Here is an 18,397-nt window from a genome sequence, read left to right as displayed (position 1 = left end):
CATCATATCTACCTGTAGTAAATCATACAGAAGTTTTTTCTAAAACAAGAACCAGTGTCTTTCTTTAACCCCACGCATTTTGCCACTTGGCTTTATCAGGTAATTTGTTTGTAGACTTGTACTAAATAATATAAACAAAAGGTCCCAAAAGGAGACAATTATAATATGTGACATGGCATGCCGAAAATAGTATAGAAATACAGTTGATGAAAAAATGGTATAGAAATAGAGTATGCCAACAAATGGTATAGAAATACAGTTGATGCATGACTGTACATATATTGTACATAAAAAATCTGTGAAATCAAATTCAGATATTGTGCTTCCTACAAAATAAGTTAAATTCAATACTTTTGGAGAAGGAATTGTTTGTACAGAACAATGCGTATTCAAAGTTAAAACAAATATATGAATGAAAAACTAATTGGTTACTTACTTGGTTCTTGGTACTCAGGTAAGTGATAAGTGTGCAATATGGTGAATAGTTTAAAGAGGTATATATATATATATATTGTATTTCTATACTATTCTTGGCATACCATGTCGCACATCATAATTTTCTCCTTTTTCAAACGTTTTATTATATTGTTTAGAACAAGTCTACAAAAGAAATTCTCTAAAGAAGCCAAGTGGCAAAACACGTCAGGTTAAAGAGACACTGAAAACTAGGATCTCATAAAATATTGTACTATTGGTATTCTAATACACTTTACGCTGTTTTTGAGCACAGATGACTTTGTACAGCACAAAGTAATGAAATGTATTCTTTATTGAGTAAAAGCATTTTTGAACTGAAGTGTTGCTTCAAAAAGCCTTTTTCTCCATTTTCCAAATACTTGATATTTAAAACAGTACAACCTCAATTTTATTCAAACTCAATAATAACTTACATTGTTGCTTTCCTGTTTCCAAAATGTAAACTGCCATAACCTAGATGGTTTGCTAGCCGCACAACAAGAGGATGAAGCAAAAACCTGAAGTAATACCTTTTCTAATAGATCAGCATCACCTTTACATGATCTGATTAAGATCAACCTAGATTCCCTAATAAGTGCTCAAAATTATTATAATTTCTGTATCCTCAAACAATGATGAATATATGTGTATAATAATTCCTCCAAGTGACCATCTATTTATAGGATTATATCCTCCTGAGTGTTCAACATAGGTTGCATACAGTTTACCAATCCTAAACTCTACATTCCAGGTACATGTTGAAATCAAAAATCCGGAAACCTCTGGACCTGAGGTGTGCCGGATTTTCAAAAATTCTAAATTTTTTTTAAAGTTATACTTACCTTCACACACAGGCAGCCTTCCTCTCGCAGCACCATGGACATCTGGCACAGTTCCAGGGAGTAGGCAGCAGGGACGTTTCAGCGTGTATTTTGTTTAGCAAACAAGACCTAACAGCAGTTTCTGCAGAACAGCTCCATTAAAACATTAGTGGCCAAACAGTGTAATGCAGTCCTTGTATTGAAAATGCGATCCCAAATTCATGCTGGGAAACTGAAGGACCTGGATTATCGAACGCAGGATTTTCGATTGTCAACCTGTATTAATTTATTCATACATATAATCAATGTCGGCCACTATCAGAAATAGAAAAATGAAGTTACAAATATGTTCAACAGCCATAATAAAAATTTAATGCCTTTAAACAAGTCTGCTCCTACCTACTTAGTGTTCGGCTCTAGTCATCTTGCATGGCTTCCCTATTGCTGACAGGGCAATCATAATGATTGCTTGATTGTGAAGTCCCATATGGCAAGTAGCCACATCCCCCTTTCAGGAATAGCACACGCCCCCTAGCACATCTGTGTTGGTTTAAGGATCAGGACGATATCGGTAATATTATGATTACATCATAGGTAGGGGGAGTGTATTCCCACCCCCATAGAGGGGCTACCCCATCCCATGTGTAAGGACATACGATGTGTGTGGACGTATGCCACACCCACATGATTTCACATAGTTTCACAGTAATAAACCCACACTGGGACCAATCATTCAGCTCATGACTTATTAAAATCAGACAACTCTGCTAGATGGCCATTCATAGACTTTACATATAGCTCTATCTTTGATTGTAGTATTGATGTGCAGCATAGCAACTATCATGTCATTCCAGGCGGGCACCATACAGAGATAGAAACCAATGACATACATTTCAATCTTATAATAGCATAATTGCATATCCAGTTATCCAAGATCGGGCATTTCTCAAAGTGTACATAATCGAATACCAATTCATTATATCATTGATATATATATTTATACATACACATGATCCGGGAACAATACCATCCTACTTACACATCCATAATTTCATATGTGATACATACTATGTATTTTTACCATTAACTCAATTCATTTATATATACATGATCTATTAATCACCAATACCTATACATGACCAAAAGACAATACAAACCTACTTATACAAACATATCAAATCTTGTAATACAATATATTTCATTTTTCATTGTTAAACATCAAATCAATTTTTTTTATTAATCCATAATATTTACAAATTTATATTGTCCCAAATGACGGGCTTATATTGACCATTTACAGAAAAAAAAAATGTTTTCTTCCCCCTTTCCCCCAATCCCCACTCCACTCTGCCCCTCCCCAATTACCCAATATCTACAGAATTCTTTGTTGCAACTTCTTCTTTACTTCCTCATATCAAGTTTCTTGAATTGTTCTAAACCTGGACCCATCCTATCTTCTCAAATTTATAGAAGGGGCTTAAAACGGATAATATCGTTAATAATAGTCCCGGAAATCCAGTAGCGTTTAAACGATAAATCCATTTGGTTTCACATTTCAATAATTCATTATGCAAATTCCCCCCTCTTGGATTTGGTTCTAAATGGTCCAAAGCTAAAAACTTTAAATCTCCTGTATTAAATTTGTGAAAATTGCTCATTTGGACACTCAATAGTGTCAATTTCCTACCCTTTGTAATCGTATACATGTGTTCATAGATTATTTTTACTCAAATTTCTTTTAGTCTTTCCAGCGTATTAACACCCACAATCACACAATGTCAAATAAATAATAATAAATTACAGTTGACGTGCTTCCGTACGTGAGATTTAATGCCTTTAGGGATTCTTTTAATAACTTTTTCTGTCAAAATCCAACTGCACTGATTACAACTTCTTTAAGGGAATGTATTATTGTGATCCCCCTCAAATGGGTTTATGAATTCGTTATCCCTAAAGTGGCTCTGAAGTAATTTTTTCTTGAGGGAAGGTCATTTTCTATACATAAACCTAGGATATGGTGGTGTGATCACCCACTAGCAAAGGCCAAAACTTCTTACAAATATTTTTAACCTTTTGATGTGGGTTGGAATATTTTGTAATTATATTCATTTGATGGTCTTCAAGTGGTTGTAACTGCTTAGATTTAAAAAAAAAACCTCTGATCTAGCTTGCATCCTTACTTTGTTATAAGCTTTTTTTAAGATTTTTTTTACTATATCCACATTTTGACAACCTCTGTTGTACATTCTTGGCTGCAAATTCAAAGTCTTCAGTCTTGGAACAGTTTCTTTTAATTTTCAAATACTGAGAGTATTGTCTGCAGTGGTAAGGTGTGCACTGGTTGCAGACAAAATGGTATTGCCTGCCGTTGGTTTACGATAAAGATTGGTGATCAACATATGATTCCCATAATTTCAACATCCAAGAAGGAAATCCTCATCCTATCATATTGCAATGTAAAAGCCAAATTGAATGAATGACCTGCAACTTGAAAAAAACTCCTTTAACCCCCCTAGCGGTAATCCCGAGTCTGACTCGGGGTACCTAAAAGCAGGATAAAACCCCACTTACCTTGTTCTGTCGCTGTCCTTCAGCGTCCTGCTGGTAACAGCAGATCCTGGGGACACGTCTGCCTCCTCCGATCCTCCAGCCGTGAAGTGCAGATTTGATCTACGGGGTTTCCTGTGACATTGGTACATGCGTCGGTGCAGCCGGGACTTTCAAATAATTTTGTATTGGATTCAATACAAAATAGCTGTATTGAGTCAAATACAAAGCAATATTGATATAATATATTTATTTTTATATAATATATTTATCATATATGCTACTCTACAGTTATATTACATGTTTAAATGTTTTTTTTATTTTTTTTAACAGATTTTTGTGTTTTGTTATTTAAAGTTTATTATTAAGTTCATTAAATGTATTAAATATCAGTGAGTTATGCCTAAAAATTATAGCCAACAATGAAAAAAAAATTTCCGTGCAAAAAACTGTACCGTATTTTGCATGTAAATTTGGAAGGAATTAAAACTCTAGGGAGGTTAAAGCCTCTTCCGTACCATTCCAAATGATGACGCCATTGTTTATGTACCTTTGCCACAAAAGTAGATGGCGGAGGTACATTGTGAGGGCCTCACTGGAAATGTTTTTTTCCCCATCACCCCAGATACAGGTTGGCATACGTTGGGGCACATCCTGTCCCCATTGACACCCCCTGCACCGGGAGGAACGTGGTGTTGTTAAACATGAATATATTTCGATTCAAGATTCATGAAAGGAAAGATAATACAAACTTTATCATGAGGGATTCTACAATATAGCACCCCAATATCAATAGCAACCATAAAGAAATCTGGTGGGATACTCAATCCGTCAATAGCCTTTAACAATTCCTTGGTATGCTTCAGATATGAAGGTAAGGCTTGTACAAAAGGTCTTAAATATTCGTCTATGCATTGACCAGCATTAGATGATATGCTATCAATGCTGGAGACTTTAGGTCACCCTGGTGGGTTCCTTAAGTCTATGTATTTTTTGGAGGGCATAAAATGTTGGTATTTTTGGGTTTTGATTATTTAGATACTCATACATGTCCTCTTCAAAAACATTGCACAACAACGATTTTGCTACTGGGAATAACACATGTGATTTACATGATTTTGAGTGTGCTGATTCAGACAATTTGGCTAGCAGACTATGACATCTGCCTTAGTCTGGATAAGCCAGCTGAGCAATTGGACAACTGTAGACTATTATTGATGTCATAGACCATGGCAACCATCACCGTCTGGTGGCCAAATTGGCTGAAAAAGCCAATGACAGTTATAATATTGTCAGGTAAAATTTAGATAGCTCAGATTCCTAGTTTGGAATAGTTCTGGTTGGAACATGGAGGCGAATGATCTAGGTTCATGGGTTTTCAGTGGCAGAGATTGTTTGCCTAGATCAAATTTGCTGCTTAGGTTCTCAGATTCATAATCACAAATTATAGGAGCTTTAGCAAAATGACAATTTTTTGTGTTAAATCATTACACTGCACGACAACGATTTTGCTACGGGAAATAACACAAGTGATTTACATGATATTGAGTGTGCTGATTCCAAACCTGAACTCAGAATTAGCCTATCACACACAGGTTTTAAGTTATGTCATTGCAATGAATTAGGATGGTATGTGTTTTTAGTATATGAAGGACAAGTTTGGAAAAGTTATAACTGATGCTAAACTGAATGCAGGCATTTTTGTTGGTCCCCAAATCCGCAATTTGATGAATGATGTCACATTCAGAGACAAACTCAACGCACTGAACTTGCTACTTGAAATTCATTTGTGTTAGTTGCACAAAACTGTCTGGGCAACCAGCGAGCTGAAAACCATGCTGAAATCGTCAACAACATGCTAACAAAATACTTGGCAATACAACTTGGCACCGGAATGTAACCTAAAATGTAATTCTTACATTCCCATCTGGACTTCTTCCCACAAAATGTGGATGATGTGAGTGATGAACAAGGGGAGAGGTTCCACCAGGACATTTCTCTTATGGAAACTAGATATCAAGGCCCGTGCAACCCCAACACGATGGGTGACTCTCTGATTGCTGCATTTGATGACCATCATTTTTATATATTTTGGTTCCTTGTTTTCCTCCTCTTCCCAAATGTCTTATTGTGGCTTGGGAAGCCTGAGATGAGCTTTCTGAGACACTTTTTTAGCAGTTTAAATGCGGGGGGTACATCAATGTTTGATCAGGTCAGATAAATGCCATTACAGAGTGTTGATATGATAATGTTGGGCTAGACTAGGAGCACTCTGTCCCTTAGCATACAAGGTAAGTCACAGGCTTGAATGATAGTGTTTTACTGGTATAACAGGTTGAAGTGAGGAAGAAGGTGAGGACTGTGCTAACACTGAGGAAGAGAATTGAGATGATTAAACCATTCCTGTGGAGGGCAACCAAATTACAATTTTTTTGGTGTGGGGCTAATTTGACATCATTATTTTGTTATATGACCAGGAAATGTTGAGTACACTAGGATATGGTTCTAGTACTGGTTAAGGCCAATTATAAGGCTGGAAATTTCAATGTGCTGACCATTAACATATTTTTTTAAAGTAATGTATGTATGTTTTTTTTACTTTTTGTTGTTTGTAATAGTAGTTTTTGTCTTTTAGTTTTGGTAGTTTGTAGTAAATATTCATTGTAACTTGTAGACCCTTAACCAAAGCAAAGAGTGACTCATATTATAGGGGCAAAAATTCCTCAGGTAATGATCAGGAAATGATTAATGAGTAATGACACTGGGATATGGTTCTGGTACTGGTTGCCACACTTACCTCTTTCTCACTGCTCTATTCAGTTTTATCAGTTCTGCCCAGCTAGCCAGCCAAACACAAAATAGCCTCCTAATCAACCCTTGGTTTTTAGCTAGCTCAGACACAGCACTTAGCATTAGTGCAACATGTCACCACTAGTGCCAAGCCCCAAACTTTATTGAGCAAGTTCTGGTACATATGTTGCCTAATTCAGTGTTTTCTCTGTCCAGCTCATGTGTTAACCCCTTGTTGCCCAGTCCGTTTTTCTCAGCTCACTCCCTTGTGATATTTCAGTGTTCCTCTCTGTCTGTGGATATTGCTGTGTTACCTGTGCCTCCTGTTGCTTCCAGTGTCTCCTGTGTTCCATGTGTCTTCAGTGGCCCCTGTGTCACTGGTATCTATTCCCGGATCTCCTGGTGTTTGACTCCTCCCTTGTGACCTGACCTTCCTTGCTTGCTGCCTTTCTTGACCCCGGCGCTCCTTGACAATTCTTCTGCTTAGGGATTTGGAACCCTGTGTCTTTTCCGCCCACACTGGTGTGCCCAAGGACCGCAACCTGGCAATAACCAGCAGCGCAATATCCCCACCACTAGAGGCTCTGTAGAAAACAAGGTTGCCTCGGCCCTTCTCGGGGCTCACACCACTTTTTTCCAAGCCGTAACGCCCCCTAGTGGCCTTGTCTCCCCAAGGCAGCTTCATGTGCTCACTACTTATTACTCAAAATCAGCTTCTGGCCCCCTCCGGTGCACCTGATGAACCTCCAGCCTTGACTCAGTTTCCTACTATAGTATTGGTCTCTGTGCTTAACCTGCCTCCTCCACGATGATTCTCTGGGGATTCCAAGACCTCATGTGGCATCATCAAACTGTATAACATTCACTTTGTGCTTCAGCCATAAAATCTCCCCACTGACTGCACTAAGGTAGCATACTTTAACTCCTTACTTTCTGGAGAAGCCTTGGCTTGGCCCTCTCCCCTCAGGGAAAGAAAGGATACAGTCACCTGTGGTATTGAAGTCTTCCTGAGCCTCTTTAGGAGGCTTTTGGATGAACCAGCTTGCGCCTCTGTATCAGGCAGGGGTCGCGTACTGTGGGACAGTTTGCCGTTAAATTTTGTACACTGGCAGCTAAACTAAACCCCGCCATTCTGAATGAACTGATCTCCCTGGACACCCAGATCGATATTAGTTTTTGAGTAGCATTCCAGCGGCCTCTGGAACTTCCATTCCCTTCTGTTTCTCCTTCTCCAGAAGAATCAATGCAATTGGGCAGTTTCTGTCTGTCTTCAGAAGAAAGGTCCTAGTGCTTATCTACAGGTCTCTGCACCTATTGTGGACAAAAAGGACATCTTATTAAACTATGTCCACAGAAGCCAGGAAATTGCAGTGCCTAGTATGCTCTAAGGGGGGCATTCTAGGTCACTCTTCTTCAGGATTGTGCCTGTCCTTAAGAGCCTTTGTCTCAACCCCTACATGTCTCTGTGGTGGGTTGTACCATTCTGTCCTGTGAACTAATTTGCTTCCAAACTTTGCCCATGGAAATGTCAGTAGGTGTACTTCATCATGAGACCATAACCTTCCTTCTTCACCCTCATTTGCAGTCATCCTGGGATTTCCAGTTATTTTATCAAGCTCAAGCTTCTCAAGCTGCTCTCTCCAAATTGGATGTTGTTTCTTCCATCCCTTCCCAGTGCACGGACTTTCAAGATGTCTTCTCCAACTGCAAGGCTGAGGAACTTCCCCCCCCTACAGTCCTTTGACTGTGCGATTGACCTCGCTCCAAATTCTACGCCTCCCAGAGGTTGGGTATACCCCCTCAGTCTCCCTGAGACCAAAGCCATGAGCAAATACATTAAGGAAAATCTACAGAGGGGAATTATATGCTGATGCAGGGATGTTCTTCGTTCAAAAGAAAGATGGATATCTCCACCCATGTATTGACTGTTGTGGTCTAAATGCCATCACAATTAGGAACCACTGTCGCTTATCCCTGAGCTCTTTGACCGTTTCTGTGGGGCCCAGGTCCTCATCGAACCAGACCTCCTATAGGTGCCTATAACCTAATCCGGATGAAGGAGGAGGACAATTGGAAGACAGCATTTACCACTAGAGACACTGATGCCCTTCAATCTCTGTATTTACCTGGCTGTCTTCTAACACTTTGTCAGTGTATTTTGTGACCTGTTATACAACAGCATTGTCATTTATCTAGGCGACATATTGATTTCCGCTTAGTTTTACAATGGCTCAAAGACAATTAACTATATACTAAGGCAGAAATCTGTTTGTAAGCTCACAGGTGCCCTCCCTGGGCTACATTGTTTCCAAGGAGGGTCTCTCCATGGATCCCGAGAAGGTTACGGCCATCTCCAACTGGCCACTACCCGACGGCCTTAGGGTTCCTCAGTGATTCTTGGGGTTTACTGACTATTAGTTATTCATCACAAATTGCTCCACACTGGTAGCTCCTATCACTGCACTGACCCAGAAGGATGCTGACCCCAAGAACTGGCCTTCTGAGGCTATAGATGCCTTTCATACCTTGAAGCAAGCTTTTCTTTCTGACCAAGCTCTGGTTAGGCCAGATGCTTCCAAGCCCTTCTCTATTAAAATTGATGCCTCCTCTGTTGGAGTGGGAGCTATTATTCACCAGAACCCCACTGGAGCTCATTGCCCATGAGTTGCCTCAACCCCTGGCAAGCTTGATGGTCTTGGTTCCTCTCCTGTTTTTATCTTGTGATTACCTTTAAACCTAGTCCTGCTAATTCTTGAGCTGATGCTCTCTCCCACTCCTTTGATCCACATGATTCCGAGACCACTGCTCAGCCAGAATTTATCATTCCACCAGCTTTATATCCTTAGCTTGACCTCCGTTCAGGAATCTGCTATTCCCCCTGGTAAAACCTTGGTGCCTCCTCAACCCTGCAACAAAATATTACGTTGGGCACATGATTCTTTCTGGTCACCCGGGTGTTCACAGAAGTTTCTCTACTGGTGGCTTAACCTTCATAAGGATGTAAAAGACTATTTCCAGGCCTGTGCTGTATGTAATCAGACAAAGACATCTACCTGTGCTACAGCAGGACCACTTCTTCCCCTGCCTATTCCCAAGGTGTCACCTGTCGCAGGATTTTAATATAGATTTTCCACCTTCTAATAAATGTACGGTCATTTGGGTAGTCGTGGACAATTTTTCAAAAATGACCCATTATGTACCCCTTCCTCCTTTACCCTCAGCAGCTGTGTTGGTGCCATATTTCATCCGTAATGCCCATTCATATAGTTTTAGATCATGGGGTTCAATTTACCTCTCTCTTTTGAAAAGGCTGTTTGCAAATCCCTGGACATCCCTGCGGAGTTCTCCTAAGCCTATCACCCGCAGACTAATGGGCAGACGGAGTGAGTTTATCAGGCCTTGGAGCAATATCTTCAAACCCTTGTATCTGCTCACCATGATGCCTGGGTAGTACTGCTAGCATGGGTGGAGTTCACCCCCAAAAAACATGCTAGTACCAAACCCAAAGAATCCCCATTCTATGTTGTCTACAGCATACATCCTCACCTCCCGTCTCCTATACCCTGCTCTGCCGATGTACCCACACTCAGTGCCCTGCAAAGGGACATCAACCTAAAGCAGTCAGCTTCTTGTTACAAGAAGCTTGCTGATTGGCGTCGCCGTAAGGCACATCTTCTCCAACCCGGGGACAAAGTCTGGGTCTCCACAAGAAATATTTGTTGCCTTCTCTGAAGTTTGGTCCACATTTCATTGGACCCCAAGCCATTTCTGGCAAGGCTGACCCAGTTTGTTACAAGTTACTTCTTTCCCCACATCTTAAACTGCCCAATGCTTTCCGTGTGTCTCTGGGTAAACTGTTGGTTCTGAATTGTTTTTCTCGTCCCCCTCCGCTGGTTACTCCTGTACCCGATTCTTCTCAGGAATACGAAGCCCAACAAATTTTTTATTCCAAAATTTTTACCTAGAAGCTTATGTACCTGATTGATTGGAAAGGTTTTGGTCCAGGGGAGAGATCGTGGGTTCCAGCTGCAGATGTGTCGGCTTCTCTTCTTGCAAAGAAGTTCCATTTTCGATTTCCCCTTTTTTTCCCCTCAGCGGATGAGGCCTGGTTAAAGGGGGGTAATATCACATTTATCTCTTCTTTGCTAAAGCACAGGCACCTCTCTCCATGCAGGCAGTTCTGACTCGCACCTGCTCTTCAATTTCAGTTTCTCCCATCCCGCCAGCCAATCAGGAATTAGCCTCTTAATCATCCCTGGCTATTTAGCTAGCTCATGCATAGCACTCAGCATTTATGCAACATGTCTCCACTAGTGCCGAGCCCCCTAGCTCTGCTGAGCATTTCCTGTACACCTGTTGGTTTATTCAGTGCTTCTTCTTTCCAGCTCCATCTATGATCCTGTTTTTTTTTTTCACAGAATTAATTTTCAATAATCTTTTTTTTTGTGTATTGGTTTGTATTTTATATATTTGTTTAGACACTGATCAACAAAAATTATGGGAACACTAAATCAGAATAGTGTAACACTCAAAGAAATAAACTATATCATTCTGGCCCGTAAGGAAGTTTAGTAATTGTTAACCATTTTCACCTACTTTTGTGCAAATTAAACCAATAAGGAGGGCAATAATAAACAATCATGCAAACAAGTCTTGCATTTTGCTAGTGCTATTGTCAATACAGGTGCTGTACAGGAGCAGGAGGAACACTGGTGTCATGAGGTACGTGCACATGTATTCTGGATCTCCAGAACTACCTGTGTGGACCTGCTATGTCTCCCAGCGAAGTCTCAAGAGCTTATGGGGATCAGGAAATGGCCTTGGTGTTCTTTGGTGATGCAAAGTTTTGTTTTTTTCTCCAAACATACCTTTTGAAATTGTGGCCAAAAAGTTCAACCCTGGTCCCTTTATTAGATCATACACATTTTCCCACAGGTTTTTGGAAGACATGATGTATCTGTTTGGAAATTTTAGGCAGGCCTGGAGGTTTTTTCTTTGAAAGAAAAGGTTTCCTTTGTGCAACCCTACTCCATAGTCCAGACATCACCAAATGAGCACCATTCTCATGGTTGTACTCAATTTGTGCCAATATAAAATATAGGGTACGTGTTACATTATGTGTATACTTATACATTCTTCCACAAATTATTTTCCTGTGTAAAGTAAATTCATATCCTGTCTAAAAAATGTTTCCAATCAGTTTCCCCAAGCTCGGTGCAGTAAACCATGTCTTCCGGGATCCAAGAAAGCTTCGCTCCATGTTTGCTGCCATCACTGTGTGCCTTGTTCCAGTGGGGAGATCTCCAATGTAACAGGTAATAAACACCAACAAATAAAAACTTAAAAAGGGTTAAATCCAACCAATGAAAAGGTTAAACACACCTGCCCATTTTGTGTTTTTTTTTCCTTATTTTTTATTATTTTCAACATGTTGTTTATTTTTTTAAATAACATTTTTATTTATTAACCTCCTGGGTGGTTAGCCCGAACCTGGTTTGGGGTAAGAAAACTTGCTAAAAGCGTGTACCCTGTATCAGGTTCGGGGTAGCTAAAAATAGAAACAAGCGTTACAGTGCAATCTGATTGTCATACAACGTTGTATGACAATCGCACAACTGAAAAAAAAAACACTTACCTTGTCCCCGCAGCTCCTCGGGAGACATCTTCCTGTCTTCTCCCAGCATGTGCAGTGACGATCTCCAGGGTTTCCTGGTGACGTCAGTGCATGCGTCAGTGCGGGCTGGAGGCGGGGCGGGAAATTTAAATCATTTTGTATTGGATTCAATACAAAAAAGCTGTATTGAGTCCAATACAAAGAAATCTTTATATAATATATATATAATTGTATTATATATATATTTTATAAGCTACTGTACAATTACATTACACACTACTGTATTTTCCGGCGTATAAGACGACTTTTTAACCCTGAAAAATCTGTGCCAAAGTCGGGGGTCGTCTTTCAGGCCGGGTACTTACCAATTACATACAAGCTGCTGTAAGCGCACCAATGAGAAAGTTAGAAAGTTTCAGTACTTCCTGGTTGTCAGCAAATGAAAGCTCGCCATTGGTTGTTTAGTATTCTTTTGCTGCCACATTTTGAATCATCTGTTTGGGTGCTGCACATAGGGAGTGACACCATGGTGGAGGGACCCGGCTTTACCCTGAACGGGGAGAAGATCTGAGCTCGGGTTACCAAGAGTCAGACAGTGTCAGAGAGCTTCGGGGGAACGCTGTGAGCCATGCGGTATAGATGTATTTATATACGTGTTATATAATATTGTGATTTACAAATCAGCCACTAGGTGGAGCTGTGTGACTACTTTACATAGAAGGGTAGACAATTCAATTATTTAAAGTAAAAATTTTGTTTGTTACTGTTTTTTTTAAGTGCAACAAACTCTATATTTTAACTGGAAAAGCTGGGGGTCGTCTTATACGCCCAGTCGTCTTATACGCCAGAAAATACGGTATTTTTTTTATAATGTTTTATACATTTTTTGTTTTAAAGTTTATTATTAAATTTAATAAATTTTGGACATATTTCGGGTATAGCCTACAGTCTAAAATAAATTTCCATGCAAAAAATTTAACGCTTTTTGCATGGATGTACGCAAGTACTCGACGTTCGTGTACGCGTCCCTCGGCAATTCCTGATGATGTCAGTGCATACATCCGTTGATGAGTTTTGAAGAAGTTCCCAGATGTTCTGAGCACTTTTTGGCTGCTTGACTTTTACTCTGCAGTCTAATTTGTCGCTTGTTGGGTTTAGTTGGGTTATTGTGAGAGCAATCAGACTGAATCAGTCTTGGTCCAAAAGTCCTGATTGTCCTCAAGTAGCCTGGGATAGTAGCCGAAATCCAGCTGGGATGGCATGCCGTTGCAGAATGTTATGGTAGGTATGCTGGTTACGTGTGCCTTGTACAAAGGGATAGGGTAATGAAAGAGGCAAGAAAAGTAAGACTTTTTATAGGCACATCCACAGATATAGATAAAATTTTACCTTTTATTATTCAAATTTACTCAGTATAAATATACATCTAAAAAAAACATGAAACAGGTTCTAGAGGAGCATATCAGATAATGCATAGAACTAATAATAACCGTTACCATATGTATAACCATACAAAAATGGGGAGTCTCAATTCCGACACATTTCACCCAAATTGGCTTCCTCAGGGGACAACGAGACTTGAATAACAATACTACAAAAATATATATTATTATGCTGTTATTACTAAAAATAATATTTCAATTGAAGATCATACATGAATAAGAAAATCGATAAATGTTCAATACACTATACATATTGAAACATGGTTTCTTGGAAGGAATACAATATATCTATAATGATTTAACAAAAGGACTTACAGTTGGTGTGTGCCTTGAATTTTGAATAAATAACCAACAATATCACCAAAATAACACCACCACACCTCCTCCATGCTTATCAATAGGAACTAAACATTTAGAAATGATCCACTCACCTTGTCTGTGTCTAACAGACAAGACATGGCAGGAAGATCCACAAATCTCAAATTTGTACACATAGGACCAAAGTACAGATTTCCCCTGGCCTAATGTTCATTTCTTGTGTTTTTTGTCCCAACTAATTTATTTTCCTCTTGTTTTTCTTGTTAAGTAGTGGCTTCTTTCCACTAATTTGATTACAAGGTGACCTACACAGTCTAATGTGAACAGTTGATATTGTAACTCTAAAGAACTTATCTTCTGCAGCAGAAGTAACTCTTGGTCTTCCTTTCCTGGGGTGGTCCTCAGACGATAAGATACTTGAGATAACACACCCAGGTCATGCGATAGCACACCCCAAAGAATGTGTCCATGGCTGTTCAGAAAGGAGGCTTGAACGATGCTGGCTCTCCATGTTCTGTCCAGTCATGGATCTTCCCAATATTAGAAAGCGTCAGGCAACAAGATGCTATCTGAATGAGAAGAATATTACCATCTCTGATCTTCAAGCTTCACTGTGTATTTCTCTCAGTTTCTGCCTAGCTCTATTATCCCTTGTGGGGTGCACTGGTGAAGTCACAGGTGGTTTCATAGACTGTCCACCTTGTTCACACTCCAGCCAAATATGCTAGCAATATGAAGGGTTCACAATCCCACCAGTGAGTACCACAACATTTAGAATGCAGCTTGAGGACTTGAAGCCTCCAGCCCAGTTAATATATTAGAGCTGACACAGGGATCACATGATTGAGATACAGGGCCTGATTTGTTAAAGCTCTCAAAGACTGGAGAGGATACACTTTCATCAGTGAACATGGGTGACACATCAAACCTGGAATAGACTTGATAAAGGACTAAACCATTTTGCTAACAAATATCAAATTACTTTTAAGAAATTTCAGGTTTGCTGGATCACCTAGCTTCACTAATGAAACTGTATCCTCTCCAGCCTTGGAGAACTTTAATAAATCAGGCCCAATCTCGCGATTATCTATGAGGACTTGAGCTATTCATGACAGTCGTCGAGAACCACCCCTCCTTCAAGGTTTTGTCCAATTAAATCGGGACATTGACTCATTTATTCATATCCTATAGTGAATAAAAATAAAATGCAATTTTCAAGTTGTTAAATTATTTTAAAAATGTGTACCATATTTCTCTTGTTTTCTAATAGACAGTGACACCTGCCACCAATGTCCCGATGACCAATGGCCAGATGAGAAAAAAGTCAGATGTATCCTCAAAACTCATGAATATTTCTCCTATGAGACAGACATCATGACACAGGCTTTTATTGGAACTGCTTTATTATGTTCTGTTTTAACTGTCTTTATAATGACATTATTTTTTTTACTATGGGACACTCCAGTTGTGAAAGCCAATAACAGGACTGTGAGCTTTATCCTCCTGACCGCCATCTTGCTGAGCTTCCTCTGTGTCTTCTTGTTCTTCGGTCGTCCTGTGGATATAACCTGCATGTTGAGACAAATATCATTTGGGATCTTCTTCTCCATCGCTGTCTCTTCTGTTCTGGCCAAGACTATCACAGTCTGCATTGCCTTCAAAGCCTTGAAACCTGGCAGTGTATGGAGGAAGTGGGTGGGAGAGAAGATTTCTAATTCTGTAGTCTTAATCAGTTCTTCTGTCCAAGTACTGATCTGTGTTATTTGGTTGTCAGTGTCTCCTCCCTACCAAGAGTATGACATGGACTCCTATCCTGGCAAGATCATCATTCAGTGTAATGAAGGATCAGTTGTTGGGTTCTACTCTGTGTTGGGTTATATGGGGCTTCTGGCAGCTGTAAGTTTTGTTCTGGCTTTCATGGTGAGGACATTACCGGACAGTTTTAATGAGGCCAAGTACATCACCTTCAGCATGCTGGTGTTCTGCAGTGTGTGGATTGCCATGATCCCGGCCTATCTGAGCACCAGAGGGAAATACATGGTGGCTGTGGAGGTATTTGCCATATTGTGCTCCGGTGCTGCCTTATTGGGTTGTATATTTTTCCCTAAATGTTATATAATTATCATAAAACCGGAAAGAAATTCCAGAAAACATATTTTAGACAAAATAAAATCATAATTGATGTATTCACAATATAGATCTATCACTAGTATCACTAATAGTATAGTGTGTGTTTAAAATAAAGATTGAGTACTTTGCTAATCCATCAGTAAAACATCAAGGTTGTGTTAGTCACCTTATAATGACATCAGGCCTGATATCCAAGACCCAAGCATTGTCACATTCCTAGGGGAGTGATCTAACCATTATCTTGGGTCAGAGACAGACTCTCATATCAGTGTCATGATCAGAGAAGCACTAGGCATCAATAAACAAATTCGGGGCTGTAGTGTTAGACTGATCAACAAGAGAGAAAGGTCTTAGCACTGGTCGATTATTGTACTTTAATGTGTATTGATGAGTACCTAAACTCTGGGTCATTTTTTTTTTAAATAAAATGTATTCTTAGGTTCTCTCTAAAGCCTGAACATGTATATACCTCCTATGTGAAGCCCTATTGCTAAGATTTCAGATTGTCCCTGGCCTCCCCCCCCCTAATCACACCACTATTTACCCCCTAATGTGCACAGAGGAGTATACTAGAATGGCATTGGTAAAGCATACTTCTCAAAAAAACAGATAAGGCCTGTCTTCAGCTTAGCCAATCTCTGCTTGCGTGTCCTACGAGTCTCTCTACCATTGTCATTCTACTTATTCTGGGTTTGCTCTTTGCATACAGCCTTATTGTGATATCTTGGGCTAAGTGAGGGCTAGGGCAGGAACCTAAAACAAGACAGAATTGCATCAGCTGCAGGAAAACACAAATGGCTAGAGGCAGGCAATAACTGAGCCGAGGAGACCCATTGGTTGGAAGGAGGAAAGGTAAATCATACTATACTATATTCCCCTCCAATATGCCCTGCTGTACACACTGAATTTGGTACAATAAATGGAGTAATGGGGTGACGTATCTATAACAATCCAGCATACTCCCTTTGGTAAACTGAATTCATTGAATCTCTTGGGGCTTATGATGAAGTGTCACAAAAAAGCGAGAATCCAGGCACAGCTGTGGAGGGCCTATACCATACAAAAACAATCTATTGTTTAGGGGTTGCCATTTAAAGTCCTGGAGTATAGAAGCTGTGCCCAAATCCAAGCTAAACAGAGCAAATGATATTTCAGCAGTATGTCCATGGTCTCCTATGAGTTTCCCATTATTGACCTACTACTCCTTGTTCTGCACCACATCTCTGTATAGGCAGGAACTACCGTGTTTCCCCGAAAATAAGACACTGTCTTATATTTTTTTGGGCTTCCAAAAACACACTAGGTCTTATTTTCAGGGTAGGTCTTATATACTTTTTTTAATGAAAAAAAAACACCATATTCCCAAATTCCCCTTACAAATTCTGGGGGAAAAGTGCTAGGTCTTATTTTCGGGGTAGGTCTTACTTTCGGGGAAACACGGTATGTCTGAATACCCCAGCAGGAACTAATTTCCCCCTGTAATCTAAGTAGTTTTTTGAAGAAAAAAGAACAGAAGATACTTGAAACTGCCCTTAAGTATGCAAATCCAAATCAAAACAAATGGATTTGCACTTCCTGTTACTTCATCCAGTCAATATGTATATTGTAGTCATTATTGTAGTATGGCATAACATGTAAAGCCAGGATTAGAGGGTATTTAGCAGCATCTTCCTCCAAATTACTTGGGGGGGTATTACGTTAAAAACTAATAGTAGAACTGCATATTTGTAGATCGCTATTTTGGCTCCATCTCAAAAAAGCTTTGAAAGTTTTGGTCAAGCCAAACACTCAATCCCTATTCAGAATCTCCCCTCATCCAGCAAATAATGAAGTATCATCTGCCAATCTGGAAGAAACTCCAGACCAGCAATCCCTATTTCATTCTTCTTATCCTACAACCAGTTCTTGAAAGGTTAAAAAATCAAATGTTGGCACTGTTACTACTGATGCTACTACTGTGGCTCCTGCTGGGTTTCAGTCATCATTACAACAAAACATTTTATACAGATGTACAAAAAGAGTTGTCTTCACACTTTGTCTTCTCTTCCTGCTCTTTCTTCATCTTGTAGTCATCAGCCATCCGTTGTCCCTAAGTATGTTCACGGGCATTCACTGGCATTCCAATGGAATGTACTTCTTACTAACTTACTGGTGGTACTGTTCCTGCCTTGCAAAGTAGTGAAAGACAGCTCCTTTACCATTACCTTTGGAAGATACCAAGCCACCATTAGTTTTCACACTAAGTCAACTCTACACTGTACAAGCACATAACTTGTATT

At 39.7% G+C, this 18,397-nt stretch overlaps 1 protein-coding gene across 1 annotated transcript in view; it reads left to right on the top strand.

Annotated features, from left to right (window-relative positions):
- The window catches only part of LOC140327566 (vomeronasal type-2 receptor 26-like), a 41,932-nt gene extending 25,766 nt beyond the window's left edge, over positions 1-16,166 (top strand). The window contains exons 3-4 of the mRNA XM_072406955.1: positions 11,815-11,929; positions 15,259-16,166. Of these exons, the coding sequence (XP_072263056.1) occupies positions 11,815-11,929; positions 15,259-16,166 (1,023 nt within the window). The remainder of the gene's footprint in view (positions 1-11,814; positions 11,930-15,258) is intronic.
- The last annotated feature ends 2,231 nt before the right edge of the window (positions 16,167-18,397 follow it).

Source organism: Pyxicephalus adspersus, chromosome 3, assembly GCF_032062135.1.
Source record: "Pyxicephalus adspersus chromosome 3, UCB_Pads_2.0, whole genome shotgun sequence".
Lineage (NCBI taxonomy): Eukaryota > Metazoa > Chordata > Amphibia > Anura > Pyxicephalidae > Pyxicephalus > Pyxicephalus adspersus.
This window is presented reverse-complemented; position numbering and strand designations above follow the sequence as displayed.